At 33.7% G+C, this 20,456-nt stretch overlaps 1 protein-coding gene across 3 annotated transcripts in view; it reads right to left on the bottom strand.

Annotated features, from left to right (window-relative positions):
- Positions 1-20,224, bottom strand: part of SWEETIE (HEAT repeat-containing protein) — a 42,052-nt gene extending 21,828 nt beyond the window's left edge. For all 3 annotated transcript variants that reach the window (XM_011036735.1, XM_011036737.1, XM_011036736.1), the window contains exons 1-15: positions 19,858-20,224; positions 19,551-19,758; positions 16,798-16,904; positions 15,215-15,451; positions 15,019-15,108; positions 14,826-14,913; positions 14,345-14,409; positions 13,849-13,953; positions 12,983-13,072; positions 12,821-12,901; positions 9,143-9,211; positions 8,258-8,383; positions 7,644-7,747; positions 1,317-1,449; positions 1,088-1,194 (exon numbers count right to left, since the gene is read on the bottom strand). In XM_011036735.1, coding sequence (XP_011035037.1) covers positions 1,088-1,194; positions 1,317-1,449; positions 7,644-7,747; positions 8,258-8,383; positions 9,143-9,211; positions 12,821-12,901; positions 12,983-13,072; positions 13,849-13,953; positions 14,345-14,409; positions 14,826-14,913; positions 15,019-15,108; positions 15,215-15,451; positions 16,798-16,904; positions 19,551-19,758; positions 19,858-20,022 — 1,775 coding nt within the window. In that variant the 5' untranslated portion in view covers positions 20,023-20,224. The remainder of the gene's footprint in view (positions 1-1,087; positions 1,195-1,316; positions 1,450-7,643; positions 7,748-8,257; positions 8,384-9,142; positions 9,212-12,820; positions 12,902-12,982; positions 13,073-13,848; positions 13,954-14,344; positions 14,410-14,825; positions 14,914-15,018; positions 15,109-15,214; positions 15,452-16,797; positions 16,905-19,550; positions 19,759-19,857) is intronic.
- Between the last annotated feature and the right edge of the window lie 232 nt (positions 20,225-20,456).

Here is a 20,456-nt window from a genome sequence, read left to right as displayed (position 1 = left end):
AAGAAAACACAGAAATAGAAAAACAGCAAGTCTACATATTTCCACACTCTTTGTGCTAGGGTTCATTAGAATACCAAAAAAACGGCTGACAATATTTCTACATTCTTTTATACTTGTATATGACAAGAGTGTCAAGATCTGATTCTTCCTAGGTCAAAATTGAACCATTCACTGATATTCAAAACTGATGTTGTTTGTTTCATGAACGTTTCATCAATATTTGAAAATTTCATCTAGAAAATGTACACAGAATTTTTAGTTGAGGCTGAAAAGAGACCTCGTAAAACATTTCGAGTGATTTTTTAAGATATGCTTTGACAGGGAGGAAACAGAGCGTCTTTCTAATTATTGTACAATGACTAGGGATATGTGTAGCTTATTACTCCAAGTTACAAGCATCCAAAATAAGTGAAACAAAACTCTTCATGCAGTGCTTTGGAAAAGGCAATGAATGCAAGGTTTTGTGAAAATGTGCTACTGGCAAGTGCTATCATCTTTTAGTAGAGAAAACTTCTAGAATTTTCAAGCATCGTGCTCTTTTAAGTGATTGAGGGAGGATAAAATGATTCGGAATAAGCTTACTACTCCAAGTTACAAGCATCCAAAATAAGTGAAACGATACTCTTCATGCATTGCTTTGGAAAAGGCAATGAATGCAAGATTTTGTGAAAATGTGCTACTGGCAAATGCTATCATCTTTTAGTAGAGAAAACTTATAGAATTTTCAAGCATCACGCTCTTTTAAGTGATTGAAGGAGGATAAAATGATTCAAAACCTGCTTAAGGCACACTAATTCCAAATCACTTTTTTAGGTTTTATTAGCTGACATAGAATGAGATGGGAAGGCTACTGATTGGATGCCTTACTATCCTTTATTCAATTGTGCTCTCACCTTCAATCAACCAAAATTTTCTTTTCATCCGAAAAGGGAAGTTTTTTAATATAACCACATTCTAAGCTAAACAAAAAGAAAGGATGCATTTGTTTCTTAAAAAGAACTGAAGTATAAAGAGATATTGAAAGATGGGATCACTTGTCAGTTGCCAACAGAGTATAGACAAATAATGCTTTGATGTATGAGCTTACCATATCGTAGAAGCCAAATCTTCAATTTTTTGAATTTCTCGTTCTGGATTTCCACTAAAGAGGGTAGCCCATAGCAAAAGAATATCAAAAACCTGGTCTTCAAGCTCCTACATGCATCAAGAACAACACCATAACTTACATATAGTGGTTACTGAGACTAATGAATAAATATAACCATAACATTCACGCTGTGGTTACAGTACATAATGAATATAGAATGGCTGCAAACCTGCTTTGGCATTGAAGATAATAGCGAGGACAAAAGTAACCATCCAGCTTCTTTCTCAACTATTGCGGCTATAGGATTTCTTGAAGATTCTGTTAGCATTTTCTTTGAAAGTTCCAGCACTGATCTTGGTAATCTGAGCACAAGAAGACAATTATAAAGCAGTTTTAACAGTCAGACGCAAATACAAGCATGAGTACAGCACCAAGAAAATAAATCCAAATGAAATGATGGACACACCAATATGTGGTCCACATGCAAATACATCTATCATGTGCTGTAAAATATCTTATGTAACCATGTTTTATGTTTATGGGGATTGGAAATTCAACTCAAATAATAGGTCTGAAGAATCCTAGTATAAAATTATACTTCCAATCCTGCAAGAGATTGAAAAGTTATCCTTCAATATTTTCAATGTACCGGTGCCTATTCGGTATGTAAAGTTTGAGCACCCTTCAAATACCCAACATTTAGTTAATGCATGCATGATTAAAAGAAACCATGCGACTCTAAAAGAAATAAAAAGAAGCTAGTAAATCAGAACAAGAGGGCTTTCTAGAATAAAGGAATTTCCCAACCAGACAAAAGGGTTCTCCAGAATAATTGTTAGCTGTAATATCTTGATTTAGGAAGATTAATTGATAAATTAGTTGATTTAGGGAGCTTGATCTAGAAAGATTGATTAATAGGCAATTAGTTGTATATAGTTACCTTCTTAGAGATTGTAATTATGGTCCAGGATGTAATTATGTTGATACTTCACTATTTACAGAGAAAAATCCTCAATTGAAACGGTATTCAGATCATTTTGACAAGTATTAGAGCTAAAATTCTAAATTTTGTGCTTAACTCTTTTAGTTAGTATTTTTTGTGGATCATGTTGTGGGATATTTTTCTTGGGTTTCTTTCTTAAGACTTGACTTGGTTAAGGACTATAGACAATTTCTGGGTGTAAATAGATTCTGTTTTGGTTGGACATTACAGCAGCCTAGTTAGGTACTTTTGAAGTTCCCATTCCCAACAATTTAAAGTTCTTTTTTACATCAAGCTCCATTTTTTCACTAGTTCAATTCTTTTCTTCTGATTTATCATGAAAAAAGAAAATTATATTGTCCATTTTAATGGAAAGAATTGCTCCACTTGAGTTTCAATTCAAAACATTTGTTAAGGGCAAAGAATTATGGGGTCACTTGGGTGGGTCATCTAAGGCTCCCACTAATCCCAAGTAGATTGATTCCTGGGAGAGCAAGGATGCTCATATTATCTCTTGATTACTAGGTTCTATTGAACTATATATGGTGAATCATCTTCAACCATTCACTTTGGCTATGGAGATGTGGACTTATCTTAGGAGCATTTATTCTCATAATAATGTTGCCCAAAAGTTTAATTGGACTAAGAAATCGGCAACTACCGCCAAGCTAATTGGAATAAATTAGCATTTATTCTGGATTTCTTAATTTATGGAGTGAATATGCTGATATGTTCATTTTACTATCCCTATGAGGTCTAGTCAGTGAAGAACAACACCTAGTCACTCAACATGGTCTTAATTCAGAAACTATAATATCGACAATGGTTAATGTGACATATGCTGCTTAGGACAAAGGAAGATCCAAGTCATTGACTTAATGCTACAATTGCAAGGAGTTTGGACATATCACAAGGTGCTTTAACAAAAAAAATTTGCAATTATTGCAAAAAGCAGGGGCACATCATTAAAAATTATCAAGTTCGACCTCAAAATCGACATGCTCTAGCCCTCATAATGTTGTCTAGTCTAATTTTGTGGCCGCCTCTTTGGATCCTTCTCTATAACAATAATTTGTAAGCAAATTTTTATCTCCTCTCACTTGCAAGATGGTCCAACAATTGATTTTTTTTGCCCCTCAGCATACAAGGTAGGGGGAATCAACTTACTTATTAGTTGATTTTGTAGTTTCCAATCATATGATAGAACATATGCTATGCATACTATTTGTAAGTATAAGGGTGAGCAGCATATTCAAATAACCAATGACAGTACTCTTCCTATCACTAAAATTGGAACTTTGAGGTCTTCCTTTAATAATGTATTTGTGTTTACAAATTTATCTATCAATTTAATTTATGTGGCCAATTGGTTGATACTAATTGTAAAATTCACTTTGATCATGATGATTGTTGTGCTCAAATCATGTGTCCAAAAAAGTGATAGCAAAGGAGTCTAAAATGGGTCGTCTCTTTCCTCTCCAATTTTCCATTTCTAGATCCGTTTCTTTCGGTTGTGCTGCGATTGTTAATAATAGTCATGTATGGCATAAGAAATTTGGCCACCCTAGTTTTGTTGTTTTTACTTGTCTTATAAAACATGTTTATTTGGGCAATAAAGACTTGTTTTTACCTTAAGTCTTCTAAGTATGGTTCTTGTAAACTTGGTAAAAGCAAGTCCTTAACCTTTATTCACATGGTAGTCAAGCATCTACTTGTTTTGAGATCATTCATACTAATCTATAAGGGTGTCAATTATGTTATTTCACATGCTTAGCAAAAGTATTTTGTGATGTTTATTTATGATAAAAGTCATTTTTTATGGGTATATTTTCCTCATTCTAAAGCTGATATGCTTATTGTCTTTCAAACTTTTGTTGCCAATCAATTTTCTACTTGTAGTAAGATTCTAACGATGCGTTTGTTTACCTTTAACTTTTGAGTTTGCAGTGCCAAAAACGCAGTAAAGTGTTTGGTAAGATACCAAACTGCATTTTATATTATGGGGCCCCTTAAAAAATTGAGTGTGAAAAACAATTTTTGTGAAGCAATTTTTACATGCTTTTTTAATTGAGTTTCATAAAACGTTATTTGTTTTTGCATTTCAAAAGCATTTTAAAAAAAAAAATGATATTTTTTTTCTTTACTTCAAATTATTTTATTTTTTTGTGTTTTTAGATCAATTTGATACGTTGATATCAAAAATAATTTTTAAAAAATAAAAAAATTATTTTGATACATTTTCAAATAAAAAGCACTTGAAAAAGCAACTGCAACCATACTTCCAAACACAAACCAAACATTTATACATGTTTTTTGCTACACATAAACCTCAACTACAATTTTTACCAAATACGTATCTAAATCCAACTAACCACACCTAACCACACTTTTTTAAAACTTACTTTTTAAAACCACAACCACAATTTTTACCAAATACGTATCTAAATCCAACTAACCACACCTAACCACACTTTTTTAAAACTTACTTTTTAAAACCACAACCACAAAAGTTACCTCCAAAACACACTCTAAGATATGATTATAGGGGTATATATCCATGGACTTTCAATTTTATCTAAATAAAGGGTATTATCTTCTAATGTTCTTGTCCATCACACCTCAACATCAACATAATAGGGTTCCATCGTGTAAGAATCATCATCTTTTAGATGTTCATACTTTGTTAACTAACTCTTTTGTACAACTTAGATTTTGGGTAGAAACATTATCTACAATTGTTTATTTAATTAATTGTCTACCATCCCAAGTTCTCAATTTTGATTCTCCGTATTTGGTGCCCTTCGTATCTTTGGTTGTGTTTATTTGATTCACTTACAATCCATTGAATGACACAAGTTTGCTACTCAATCGATTGGATGTGCTTTTCTAGGATATAGTAATGTCCATAAAGGGTTTGTGTGATATGATTAGGATGCTAATAAACTTCGAATTTCATGAAATGTGGTCTTCTTTGAAAATTGATATTTCATTCAATCTCCTTCTCATGATTCCTTTTTAGTTTTGCTCTCTAATTTTGATGATGTGTTGAATTCTACTGAACAATTTAAGTCAGGAATTGTATATTAGAGATATAATGTGTATTTGGCATTGTGGTAGATTTTACAATTACAATTTAAAAAAATAGGTTTGAGAAAAACACTTTTAGTTATAATTTTTTAAAAAATGTTTAAAAAATATATGTTTTTTTAAAACTATTATGACACATTTTTTTACATGCAAAATAAATGAAAAACAAGTCATTTTAGCTTCTACAAAACCAATATTTGAAATGCAACTATATGTGAGGTCCATGCAAAAAGTAGAAGCTATTTGGCTAACCAAATAGTTTTTCTCATTGTGGTTTGGCAAATACCAGAAGCTACCACAACTAAACAATCTTGTAGTCCACTAGTCACATTGTCTAATCTAACCTTCGACACCAGATCATGTTCTGGCTGAACCTCGTCAATCATCTTGGATTTCACATCTGAATTCTCTCCTGCAACTCTTCAACTATACTACTAAACCTAAGTCTTACTAAGGAATATTGTTCATTGTCCTGGTGGCATCAAACTTCTTGACTGCAAATGGGTTTATAGCATAAAGCTACATCCTAATGGTTCAATTGCAAGTTACAAAGCCTGTTTGGTGGCTCTTGAAAATCGACAAGAGTATGGCTTGATAATGATGAAATGTTTGCACTTGTGGCTAAAATGACTACTGTCACATAGTTACAGCTATCGCTGCCTTATAAGGGTGGTTATTCCAACATATAGATGTGAGGAATGCATTTCAACAAGGAGACCTCAAATAAGAAATATATGACGACTCCACCTACATGTTCACTCACTCCTCCTATGGTTTGTCGTTTAAAGTGATCTATATATGGAATGAAACTAGCACCATGTGTCTGGTTGGAGAAGTTTCATTCTACTCTTCTTGATTTAATTTTATTCAAAGTCAGTTTCACTCCTCTCTCTTACTTCAAAAGATTGCTATTAGAATTGTTGCACTTCTTGTATATATGAATGCTATTGTTATTACAAGGTCTAATTCTCAATTGATTGAGCAGCTAAAAGCTTATCTTTACGCTTCATTTCATAAGAAAAATCTTGATAGCTTGCACTATTTTCTTGGTAAAGTTGTTCGACTAGTGTACTATTGCAATGACACAAGTATACTCAAGAGGTTCTCACCCTTGCTAGTTAAGTCCGGTAACTTGGTCCTTTTATAAATAGAGGTCGACTTGAAGCTACAACAAGATGATGGAAAGTTATGATTTAATGCCTCATCATATCAAAAACTAAAAGGGAGTTTGAAGAATCTGACAATTACTTGGCTTGATATTTGGCAATTTAGTCAGTTTATACAAGCTCCTCGCCATCCTCACTTGATCATTGTACGATGTATCCTTCTTTATCTCATGGTACTTCTGGTCATGGGTTATTCTTTCCTTCTAGGACTTTTTTACAGTTAAGTTATAGTGATGCGAATTGAGCTAGTTGTCCTGACACTCGTTCAATTACTGGTTGGTCCATGTTTTTTTATTTCTTAGAAGAGTAAAGGACAGTTTCTAAATCCTCAACCGAGTCTAAATATCTTGCTATGTCATTCATATGCTCTTAGATTGTTTGGCTTTGGGGTTTGCTAGGCAAACTTGGCATTCCTCAACATACTACTACTCCTCTCCATGCTAATAACACAAGTGTTGTTCAAATTGCTACCAATCTGATTTTCAATGACTGCATCAAGCATTGCAGTAGATTTTCATTCTATTCGTTAAGCACTTGACTAACATCTGATTACTCCCCGTTACCAAGGCTCTATCTCATCATTGACATCAATTCATGGTTGACAAATTAATGCTTTGTGATCCACACACATCAATTTTTGGGGGATGTTAACTGTAATGTCTTGATTTAGAAAGATTGATATGCAATTACTTGATTTAGAAGCTTGATATAGGAAGATTGATTGATAGGAAATTAGTTGCATATGGTTACATTTTAAGAGAGATTGTAATTATGTTCCAGGAGTGATTGTAGAATGTAATTATGTTGATACTTCGTTATTTAAAGAGAAGAGATCCTCCATTGAGAGACATTCAGACCATTTTTACAAAAGAAAAATGACCATTAGCAGCTGCAAAACTTATCACTTTGCTCAAAAGGTATGGGATTCGAAATCTATAACCAACTGTGTTGCTTTTATATAAATATGCCAATTATCTCAAAGTTTGGTAGGATATAGTAGGACATTTTGAATCTAAAATCACATAGGCATTCCTCAAAGTGAAATTTCATTCATTCATTGTCCCCCTTGGTTATTTTTTTTTATTTTATAATGGACTCTGACTATTCACATGAGCATTTGAAGAATAAATTACAATGATCAAAGAAATACAAACACCCAGTTTGAATACCAAGCCACTCTTGCTGACTAGTTTATTAGGAGTTTACGGAAATGTGAAGCAATTCACTTTGAAACTCAACAGTTTGCAAAATTAAATCATGTTCAACAACCATGTAACGTTAACGAGTTTATTGGAAGTAGGAACTAAACTAGAATAATTACCTGGCTGGATAGCCAAGAGGCAGTTTGGGTGAAATAGAAACCAAAGCAGCCAAAACAGTAGCTTGTCCATTCAAAGAATCAAGCTCAGTTTTCAGATTGCTTCCCTGTAGGAAGAGAATTGGTTAGGGAACAATTATAAATGAAAAGCATGCAAGATCAGAAGCACAGCTTCTATTCGAGAATTCAAATTCAAAAGAATATCTATACAAGGAAAAATTCCAAACAGTGCGCACTTGTATGAAACTACTTTTATAGCAGACATGTACAGAAAACCTCAGCCTTGAAATTGAGAGGGGACACAACATAGAAACCATCAAGAGCAACCAACGGAAACTTTTTATGAGATGGAGAGTTTTAAGAATACAAGGTGTATCTTTATAACTCAAGAAATTATGATAGTTTGATCATACAATGTAAGGAAGGCAGAGAGAGAGGAAGAGAGAAGAAAAAGAAATGTACATAAAGGATCCTAAATTTTTTCACCTTATGCACTTCAAACATGAAACTGATTCCAGATTACTTATGGGAGGCAAACAAGACATTTAAATACAAGGGAGCAAACACTAACACAGATAGAACAAGAACCAAGTCTCATGTCAAAATATTAACTATACCTTTTCAAATGTAATATTGTCTCTCAAAGCACTTAGTGTGGTCACAACATAAGAAATCAAACCACCAACACATGTAGGATCGACCTCAGCCAAAACACGCAATGCCAAGGCAGCCTCAATGCGTACCTAGCCACAAGTTTGCAATTAATATTCAACTACCATGGAAACCATATAAATGCAAAAACCAGAAGAGTAAGAACACTGAAATAAAAAAACACTATCATCATTAAGTGTAGAAAAAAATGGCAGCAGGTGAAGATAGGGAAACATAATAGAAAAATGAAATTTCCTACCCAGGTCCCCCCAAAAGTAAAATACTAGCATTTTTACTGGTTTTATATTTACACCAGAGCCAAAAAAAAAAAAAAAAAAGAGGGCAGGGGGGCACTGAGTTTATAGATAAGCTTATATCTAGCTCATATTTTGATAGTTGTTTAGATGCCACATGCATCTAGCATGAAAATTAACCATAATTCAACCTCATCTTCTTGCTTTTATTCTTTATTTTGCTCTTTTCTTTGTCTCATTGAAGTCAATGTTCTTTTAATAAAAATTTATAACTGGTCTTTCATTAATAACCACTATAATTTCCACCACTTTTCCTTTGCAAAACAGCTTTGTCCTGCACTATGATGACACAATCCTAACATTCAGTATCTTTAATTTAAATTAACTATAATTCAGATCATGATAAGGCCATAAGAAAGGGAAGGGTAGTAATTCTAGTCAAACAACAGTCACAACATTTAAGTGGGGACTTTACCATCTGTTTGAAAATTAGATAAAACAAGAGGATGTTCGAAATAACTTTACAAAAAATTTACAGAAAAACTATTTGAAGAATTATAATAAGATTTAAAGAGTAAGACATAATGAAATCCTTACAAGTTGAGAAGAATGAGATACTGCAGCAACAATTGTGCTATCAAAGAGTTCCTTGAATTCTAATGGAACCTGAAAAATAAACAGGTCAAGTTCCACATTAAAAAATACTATTAGTATGCATATAAACAAAAATGTACATAAAACAGCATAACAGTCTCCAATCCTGGGATTTCATGTCGTATTAATCACCAACAAGTAATTCACAAAAAGCGTACTTTGTTAGTAGGAAAAACAAGCATAAAGCTTCTCCCATCAAATTCAAATCAACATGCTAAAGTGATGGACTTCTTGATTGAAATGGAGACATTAGAATGATAAAACTAGGGACCAGCAACAATAAGCATGCTAAAACCAAGATATGGTTAATAATAGCAGTATGTAATTCAATTATACCATCAAAGAAAATCTGCTGGTACAAATTAAAAGGTATTATGAAAAGAGACTAAAAAGAGGTCAAGAGTTAACACATAAAAAAGAGACCAAGACTGCTCTACCAAAGGGCTCACTTCTGCTCTCATTGATTAAAAGAAGGTTATAATTGTAAACCCCTGGTTAAAATAATTGAAACCAAAAAAAAAATCTCAACCCGGTAATGAAATGGGTTAAATAAAAAATCAAAGAAATTTAATTTAAAGAAAATGGATGAAATTGAATGAAATGAGAAGATGTAATAGTATTAAATTTTAGGAGAAGGACTAGTTAGAATTGGCAGGGTTAAAATCAAAATATGAAATATAGTGGGTAAAAGTGTAAATTCCAAAAGATCAGCCTATAAATACATTTCTCTTTCTCACTCTTAAGGCCAGCAGCTCACCAAAGGAAGAAGGGCATGGATTTTTTATCTTTTCTTCTCCATCTCTTGATGAAATCACTTGGACAAGGTTAGCAAAGAGTGATTAAAAGAGTTGTTGAGTGATTCAAAAACCATTTTATCACCAGGTTAGTGGCAATAGACTTAAATATGCATGCCTAAATGAATTCAATTGGGAATTTATACCTAAATTGTAAGTTTTAAGTTAGGGTTTATATTGAAATGTGAGGGAAATGAGAAATTTATTTTGTTTGATGTAATTGCATTAGAGATGAACGAAAATAACTTAGAATATACACAAATGATGAGAAATCCTAGTGCTATTGAAGTAGGTGGTGCCGACCATAAAGGGAAAGAATTAGGAAAATTAGAACAACGTATATATGTTATTTGTTTACTTATTATAGCATGTATTGAGATGTGGAGAATGAATTGAAAAGGAATGGAAATATTGTATTTAAATTGTAATGAAAAGGTTGTTTATGCCTTAAATTACAAACATTGAGACTTCGTAAGAATTACAGAATTTTTGTGTTGTGTTGAATTATGGTTTGATGAAGAAATGTGAAAGAAAATGAACATGTTTCTTTGAGAGAATTTTAATTATTTCAAGCAGGATGTGAAATGGACTAATTGATTGATTGGGAGGTTGAGTTTAATGATGTTATAAGACATGTGGAAGAGAGATACTTGTCTTGAATAGGAAGGAAAGTGAAGGAAAATACTTGGCTGCATGTTAGAAACCTTAGATTTGAAACTGGACAGATTCGTCACTCAAGATCCAGGCAAGTTTAGGACTTGAAAATGATAAAATATGGAATAAGTTTCTTCACAAAAGTTGTAGTTAGGGATATTAGCTTTCAAATGAAACTGACCTTGCATAATTTGGAGTTACAAAACTCCAGATATGGGAAAAAATCTAAGGGGAGGTCGGACTGGAACCTTACTGGACAGTCTTACATGTTGTGATAACAGATAGTTTTTGGTGTATTAATGGCAGAACTGGGTTTTATTTCCTTCAGCAAAGTTGTACTGGAGTATCTTAGCTTTCAAAAGAAACAAAACACACCCAAAACCGAATTTTATAGCTTCAAATATAATCAAAACAGTAACCAGTGTTCTGGGGGATAAGTAAAAATGACTAGAGTAGCTGACTCTAAAAAATCTTTCCTTTGATAGAAGACTTAAATGATAAGAGGTTTTGAGAGTGGAATTTTTATTATAAGCTAAATTGTTATTAATGATTAAGTTGTGGGTGAACTTACATTGAATTACTAAATGGGGAGTGATGTATATACTTGTTGATACAAGAGAGGTTGTTGTAGTAGGATTCCAAGGCAACAAGGCAGGACCTTCACGAGCAGCAGGTAGGAGACTAACTCCTCTATTATAAACATGCTAGAGCTTTTAATGATAATTCTTTATTTTTCCATAAATATTAGATGTATTTGGTTGTATGGGATGAGAGATGAATACTAGAAGGGAATATGAAATTGACGAGTACTCAGTGTCATACTAGAGGCATCAATTTGATTGATGACTAAAATATAAAATTGACCAGTACTTAATGTAGTACTAGAGGCATCAATTTGATTTGATGACTAGAAATATGAAATTAACTAGCACTCGGTGTAGTACTTAAGATATCAATTTAATTGACGACCAAGATATGAATTGATTCCGCAAAGGAAAAAAAAAAAAGAATGGTTTAATAATTGATTGTCTATGTATAAATCAAGTAGAAGATTTCTTTATCTTGCTATAACATATTTTAGTTATTGCTAATTGTTATAAACTAAATTGTTTACAGGATCTTCACAAGCTCATGATATATAGTAGATCACGTTTGTAGTTTCGTGAAATAGTTATTAAAGTTGTAATTAAGGAAAACATAAACTCCTTTTCTATGTTCTCTTGGTATGTATGTAAATTTTAATATTAGGATGCATGTATCAACTAAATTTATTAAATTATGACTTCAGAGATTCTTAAATCAATCCTTCTTTTTCTTTACAATTATAAATGCATGAGATTTGAATTACGATTCTTTTACCTTATAATTATTGATTAGTTATTATGTGATGAATATGTAGTGTTTATTGATTGTAGTATAAAATGGTGAATCAAAAAAATAGATGTGGTGTATTCTTGATGGTGTTAAATTGTGGAATTGATCTAGGATGATTAGATCGATAATGGAAATTGAAAATAGAAGTGAAACAGGTCCATGTCGATAGCTTAGGATCTCTCAGTTTAGAGGAGACTCTGTTGAAATTTCAGTAGAAATTTGGATAAGATTATATGTAGCTTACAACATATGTATAAAAAAAATTCCAGATTTTATGCTCATCCATCATTGTATATATTAATTTTGTGGGTAGAAAATGGGGTTGTTACAATAACAATGGATGTTCAAGACAGAGATCATCATAACAGAACAGCTGATTGGTGAACAGAAGAGACTTGCAAGTAACTATTGAAACAGCTTTGATGTTCCCAACTAACCAAGACAGGTAAAAGGGGAGGCAAGCAGAGGATAGACAAAAGACAGAAGTGACATTAGAGGGAAAGCACAAGGAGAAGCAAATATAATGGAAGGGAAATAGGGGATCTAAACAAGAGAAAAGATAAAGGGTAAAGGAGGGTAAAAAAAGAGATGCAACAGCTGCCAGGGCTGGAGCAGATCTGTTTTTCAAGAAAAGGGAGAGCTTGTACATGTTGTCAAGCTAAAATAGTACTGTTAAATAGTTTCACCTTCCCAATCAACTCAAGGGACCATCATTATTCAAATTATGCTGACCATATTTGGACAGTGCATTAGAAAGCAGAAGGAACCATTTTATATGAACAGTATAGTAATGTCTGACCTCGCCCAACGTTTTCAAGGTGTATGACAAAGTACGTAAAGCAGCAATTTTCATGGAAGGAGTGGCATCAGAAGACTCAAGCTGCAAGTTTCCAAGAGAACAGAATCAAGACAAGAACCAGCTTATGATAAATCTACCATGTTCAAATTTGCTTGAGCATACCTCCTTTCCTAGGAAAACTAAAAAGCCCCTTTGAGTAGGTTCAGTCATCTGATCAGTTACACCAACTCTGAGGACGTAAAGAATGCAAGCCTTCAAAACACCAAATGAGATTAGTTGGTAAGTATTTTGATAGCATGGAATGCTACAAAGCAAGCTCTGGATGCAGAGTAGTAACTTGCATTCATTCAACTTGTTTTGATTGTATTCCTGTCTACAAACTAGAAATGAAAAAAATAAAAAAATCTATTATGATAGCCTTATTGTCAGATGCCAGTATATCCGACCACTCTGATAAGGCTGTCAGATCATAGCTGTACCAAAAGCCTACAATTACAAATCCAAAAGCCAGCAACTCAGAGAATTTGAGAATCCTAATTCAGCATTTATTTAACAAACTACTTCTACACTACTTTAAGTTAATATTTATTCAACTAGTTTGAAACTACTTTCTCTTCCATAAAACATTGACATGAAGCATAGCAAACACTATCCTTGAGTTCCTCTTGTCCCCATAACAGAAGCGTGGTATTCCAAAGTTATTTTAAAACAGGTATTTGCTAGAAGATAAACACGACTAAATTGCAAAAATACTAACAAATCATTTGACAACAAAAACAAATTGCAATATGGAATTGAAAAGTTAGATAGAAGAACAGCATACAAAAAAATTCAAAAGAATAGGAAGCACTAAGCCATGTCCCACTTCAGCTTTCCCTATGTTTAATATATACTCCACTTTGTCAAAAGAATACAATAAAAAAACAGAACAGCATTATCTCTTCATCAAACATCCTACTTACCAAAAAGATTAAGAAACAAATATGCAATTTTTGTGAACAAATATGAAAATTCTGTGAAACAAATACCAGTGCATGAGCATCAACAGAAGTATCTGAGCGAAGCATCTCCATAACCTGCAAAGCATACTGTTGAAGCTCGCTATCTGGATGAAGATACTTTAGACGAATTGCCTGCAATATATAATTTAAGGAGGAAAAAACAAAGTTAGAAACCAAATAACAAGGTTGAGATTAACTAAAGCTCAGACTTCAAACCAAGCTCAACTAGTAGGCAACACTCCAATAAGATAATTGGGCAATATATTTGGGCAATAATTATATTGATAAATTGATGATGTTCAACAATAGACTATGAATAAAAATTCTAGTAAATATTTCATTCATTAAATTTTCTAACATTAGACTTTAATCAAGAAAGAAATCTTTTAAAGGAAACCAAAGGGTGGGCAACCACGAAAATCGATAGCACAATAGAAGCATGAGAGAGAGAAGAAGTAGAAGAAGAAGAAGACAGGAGAAAGAGGGGCTAGCATTTTGCAAGGTAAGTTCTGTTAAAAAATACCTGTAAAAAGTAAACCCAAGATAAGGTTATGCCAATTCGCACATCCTTCAACCGAGTTCCACTCACTGCAATTTGTACTGTTTGTGAGTAGTTGTAGAAAGCCAATAAGCATGTAGACACGCACCAACTTTTAGATGAGCTACTCACAGGCTATCCAAGCCATCATAAAGAAAACCAAAACATAGAAGTGATAAATAACCAAAGACAAAACAAAACAGCAAAACCAAGTTTCAATTCAAAATTATAAGCACCATCACTTTATTTTTCAAATTAACCAAATTCAGAGCCTTGAAAATATATAACTCTTTCTCCAATGGAAATCAGTTGCTCCATATCCAATCCTAAAACTTGAAATGCCCCGTACTAAACAAAACACCATCTATACATATTAGACCAAGACTGATTTAATAAACATGATTTCAGATGAAAATAAGAAGGTGCCAACACCTGTCAAATGTATACTGGGTGATCAAGTGAATACCTTTTGTGAAGGGCAAAGCCAAATGCCTCTGCAAACCACCTTCTAGTTTTTTTGCTGGAGGAAAAGGACCTTTTCCCCTGGGTTGAACCTGGTAAAAGACAACAAACTATGAGATAGCAGAAAGGAAAAGAAAGAGGGAAAATGGGGGCCAAAAACTAAAAGACATGACAAGAATCACATGTTTGATGAATACCTGAGCCTCTGGATTCATTCCAAGAGCCAGCAATGAGCCTAGTGCTTCAGAAAATGCATCCCTGACAAGTGATACAGGATCCTCGAGGGCCTACTAAGAGCGACAGAGATTTTCATATGTTCATAACATCAGATTCTTAAATATTAAATTTCTGGAAGGTAAAATAACAAGGAAAACATCACTAAGGAAAACCTGCCTTGACACAATAAGAAGCTGAATTCTCAATTTCACCAACTCCTAGGCATGGTCCACCAATGCTAGCAAATACCTTCAGACAACGAGCTCCAGCTATTCTAACAAAAAATGATTTATCTCCTATAGCAAAACGTGTGATGAGACGGAATGCCTCTGTATATGCTGTAGATGAAGCACTACCACCAGACCCTTCCAAAGCTTTTTCAAGCATAAGTAGAGCCTCTTGTCTCACAAAATCCTAGAGTTTAACATATCCAAAAGCATAGTTACAGATAAATGAACAGTCAAGAAGCAAAAGAATAAAGAAAACTACCCCTGTGATAATTAAAACAGTTTTTCAGCCAAGTAAATGCAGATCAAATATGATTTAGGGATTTCAGACAACCATAACAGCTATGAAATTCCAAGAAGCCCATAGAAATAAAAATTCAAGTCAAAATTAGCACACGGCAAACCACTTGCTTAATAATTTCATGCCTCAACTCACTCACTAAAGGGATGCTCAATGCTTACAAATGCCTTTGCAATTTCTCTCTCCAAATGCTGCAGGACTTAAAAGGGCTATTTGCCATTCCATTAATTCATACCACTTCCAGTCCTCACATATATCCCTCTCAAGCAAACTACCTAACAAATCACTAACTTTGGTGTGATCCTAAATAATAAATTAATGAAACGAATAATCCTCAATGCTCTTGGGATTTAAGAACATAACATTGGATACGCTATTTGCTTCACTTTTGCAAGAAAGTTAGATAAGATTATATAAATATATAATCAATGGTAGTTAACATTTAACATGTTGCTTTCATTAAGGTTCTCATGACAAAAACTATTGAATCAACAACCCAAAATTTAAATTGTGAGGCATTAGATCTTATCTCACTTTAAAATCAAATATATGATAACTTTGGTACATTAAAAAGCTGGATAAATCATGCATTTTAAGTTTTCTTTTTCTTTTTTTCATATAGTTGATCTACCAAATCAGATCTATCCATTTATCAATTTTGAGGTGGTCCAGCTTAGAGCATCTCATTAATATTAAGTGTCAACCACTTAAAAAGGCAGAGCAATGCTAGCCAACCTTACTTCCTTGAGCATTCAAGAAAAAGGTTTCAAAGCATCCAAGTGACTTTCATCCAACGTGGAAGAGAACAAGCCTCCATTAGACTAGAAGATTCCTCCTACAAGCCCCAGTCTTGTGATGTTTTATCTATTGACCAAAGGAACTAACACTACTCCTCACATTGGGAATCTCAATCTGAAGAAGGAAAGTGTCAATCAAGTGGCATGGCAACTAGAACAGCACGTAAAGTTCTATCCTCTTGCATAGTCCTAACTATTCTATTCCATTGGTCCACTTTAGACAGACAACCTCTGTCTCTGACTCCGAGGTGAATACCTAACTTTTTGCAGCAGCTTTTAATTTAAAAATTTCACGGCCCAAATCTTACACAAGGAGAAAAGACTTCCATACTAAGGCATGTAAGAGAGGATAAACACCTATATCAATTTGCAATAAGGTTAGCAAAAGAAAAGGTAAAGGTCAATGTGTACATATAACACATTGAGCTGGACTACCTCATGAAACTTCATAAGTTTTGAGGCAATAATAGTTGTTTCAGGCAATCCTGAGGTAATTTTTCTTCCAAAATGCTGATATAATTCTCCCAAGCATCGCACAGCACCTACAAATATTCAAAAACATGATGAAGATCAAACGATAAATGTTTAACAAATAAGAAAAGTTGAAAGGGTAAAATGCTTCACTAACTGACTGCAAGAATGTAACACATTTTTTATAGCTAAATTCTAATCCTATACAAATAAAAGGTTTATGATAGAATGCCAAGGAAGAGCAAATAGTTTTACTATAGGTTAGTCAGAGAGTTGGGTGCTACTTAACATCTAAATTTATGTATGATATATTAACATTCATATAAAATAGTTACCCAACATGAACTATTTAGCTTCTTTTTTTTGTGAACACTAGAAGAAATGAAATCTGAAAAACACTAGAAGATTATGGCATTGTGCAAAAAAAAAAAGTAAAATGTAAGGAATAATGCTGACAAAAAGACAGGCTTTCGCGCCTTGCTGAAGTTTAGCTAGAAGAGTTCTCCTAGAAAGCCCTTAAAGCATTACACTATAAAGATTTGAAGATGGAAAAATCCTTAAGAATTCAAGAATTCCTCTCTAACAAACACTAAGGAACTGCAAACATTGCACAACTACACAAAATTTTACAATCCTTTCTCCTCCCAAAACCCACCAAGTGCAGCAGCAATAAGCCTTCCACCCTAATGGTGCAAACGCATTGCTCATTGCAAATAGAAAATGACCTACTCCAAATCTCCCCACTGTTATGAAACACAGAGCACCAGGAAGACAGCCTTGTACCGCCTTCTATATTACAATAAATCCTTCATGCTAATTTACAATTCACCATTGCCCATGCGAAAGCACTGACATAACTTTCCTTATAAAATTAACTACAAGGAATCAAGTTCAGAGAAGAGAATGGAAAGCCTTGCAGGAATAAATAAATAAAAAGGTGCTTCGAAAAGTTCACACCCTACTATTGGATGTCAAGAAGAATCTAAAAGATTTAAAAAAAAAAATGAAAAAAGATGTGGACACTCCTCGTTTAGGACTTTGGAGAAGTCCAAATCCAAGGCTTTACCTTTTTCCATTTTATAAAAATATAAATGGGTGCTTTGTACAATTTAAAGTGCAGAAAAATGAAATAAGTATCAGCTTTTATTTGCATTAAGGAAACGTTGGTTTTGGGTGGAGGGTGGTTACATATGAAATTAACTCCATGGTCTCATGAGACTGGTATTGGGGACTCTTGGAGGTTCACCCAAATGTTGAATCTTGGGGGGGGTGGGGATTGTGCATTCACCCATATGTAATCCCATGGATTTCAAAGACCACAACTACATCCCCTGAATAACTCCAAGTGCCATCTACAACTTCTGTAAAAAGCACCATAACTAGCACCATGAAAGCCATTGCACGAATGCATACAAATCATTTTTTGGCATCCAAGAAAAAACAATCCATTCTAAAGGATTCTCAAATCTTTCTGCTATCTACTAAAAAACTATTTGAAAACACTTTAAGCACCACACCAATATCTTATCCCACAACCAGTGTTAGCACTACACCAATATCTTATCCCATAACCAGTGTTGTCAAAGGCAAAAGGCACTAAGCCTGTAAGATGCCCAAGGCACTAGGCGCTCCCCCAAATGAACCAAGGCAATATGCTATAAATAAAAATATATATATATATATGTAATATTATATTACATAAATCTAAAATATATATCTTCCCAGTTAAGATTAGGTCAATAGAAAATCAAAAGAAAATATAAAATACCATAACATAGTCATACAAAGTTATGTTTTGCACCTTTAAAACAAAATAAGATAATTTAAAGTAGTAACCAAAAAGATTAAAATGCAAAATTAAATATCATCATCTTTATTCATTAATCTTCAAAAACATCTTCATCCATGCTTTCTTCTCCTTCACTTGAATCCTTCCTATCCTCCATTTCATGATTATAATCCAAATCCTCATCTCTCAAACCATACTACACTTGTACAGATGTGTTGTTCTCCGACTCCCACTATTGAAAAAAGAAAGTGTGGTTGGTGTTTCTCTTCTAAGTGCCCTTCATTGTCTGTTTGTCTCCCGCTTTAATGATTTTTTTTTTTTATTTTCTTACCCTAATCTTTGTTTTTTTTTTACAAAATACCCCTAATTTGTTCCTTGTGGTAAATTTAAAAAAAATGACAAATACATCAAAACATAAATAAGTTAAAAAACATTCAATAGAAAAGGAACTTCAAGCAGGCACTAGCCTTGATGCCTTGCACCCACTTACAAGGCGCTCGCCTAGGTGATGCTCCATTGAAACCCAATGCCTGAGGCTAATAGAGGCACTGGGGCCTCACCTCGCCTGGAGCACCTCTTGACAACATTGCCCACAACTTCCCAAAACTCCCGAAAATTCTAGATCCGGCAATAAGACCTAATCTTACCCTTTGAGACTTCAAACATATATCTAAGCCAATGTCGTCCTGTCCCAGTGACAAGATTGACATTTCACTCAGGAAAGGCTTAGTTGCCCGAAAAGTAAGCAGCACGCATACAATTACTGCAATAAATCCAAACAGCCAACAAGGAGTTTCAACACTGAAAAATGCATCCATTGATAGGGGGGGAAATTCAATTTACGATCAACTTGCATAAAATGCTAGAAGTAAATTTATATCATAATTTTCCATATCTAAAGAAAAAAAAAGTGATATTTTGAACCAACCGGCAACTCTTTGAGGTTCGCTTCTCTTAGCATCAGAAAGAAACCCTTGGAGGCTACTCACTCTGGAGTATATCGAAATACTATCCCCTCTAGATATGATCTTAGCCATTGCCACTGATGCCAAATGCCGCACTGGCCGCCGCGCGCCAAGCTTGAGCAATGAATACAATGCATCCTCGCATTTTCTTTGCCATAACAAAATAGATTCCTGACATTATTAAACCAAAAAAACCGATAAATCAAAGAGAATCCAAAACGCACGGTAAAACAAAAAAAAAAAACTATAAGAGAAAGGGGAAGAAAGGACCTGTGGCTCTTCATCGATGGCGGAGAGGAGATCGGACAGGAGATCGAAAGAGAGGAGAGGGTCAGGGGATTGTTGGGAAGCGGAGGCGCCTATGGATTCTAATTGTGCGACTAAAACACCGAATCGAGAGAGAGGCACGTTCTCTCTCACGAAGTTCTTTGACATTTTTTTTTTCTTTCTTTCTTTTTAATGATCTTGTATTAGAGGGATTGTAGTTGTAGAACTAGACGCGTTGTTGTTGTTTAAATTTATCTAAGAAAGAATTTTACAGGCTCGGTGGGGTAAGAGACGAGAGAGAGTGAGCTGGATTTGATTCGAAGGGATTTGTGTTTGTTGCTCAGAATTGAAATGAATTGAAAGTAGACAGTGAAAAAAAAAAAACAAATATATATATATATATATATACAGGCAATGGCGTTTCTAAAATGTTAACAAAAATTTGGACCTAGTCCATTAATTGTAAAATAAAACGATAAATAATAATTGGGTTAGATTAATAATATAATTATAAAATAAAAAGTTAATGATAATAAAAAATAATAATAACTAATTATAAATATTATTTAAAAAACCCTCTAAATATTTCTAAAATTAATTTT

This window comes from Populus euphratica, unplaced genomic scaffold (assembly GCF_000495115.2).
Source record: "Populus euphratica unplaced genomic scaffold, PopEup_1.0 scaffold99.1, whole genome shotgun sequence".
Taxonomy (NCBI): Eukaryota; Viridiplantae; Streptophyta; class Magnoliopsida; order Malpighiales; family Salicaceae; genus Populus; species Populus euphratica.
This window is presented reverse-complemented; position numbering and strand designations above follow the sequence as displayed.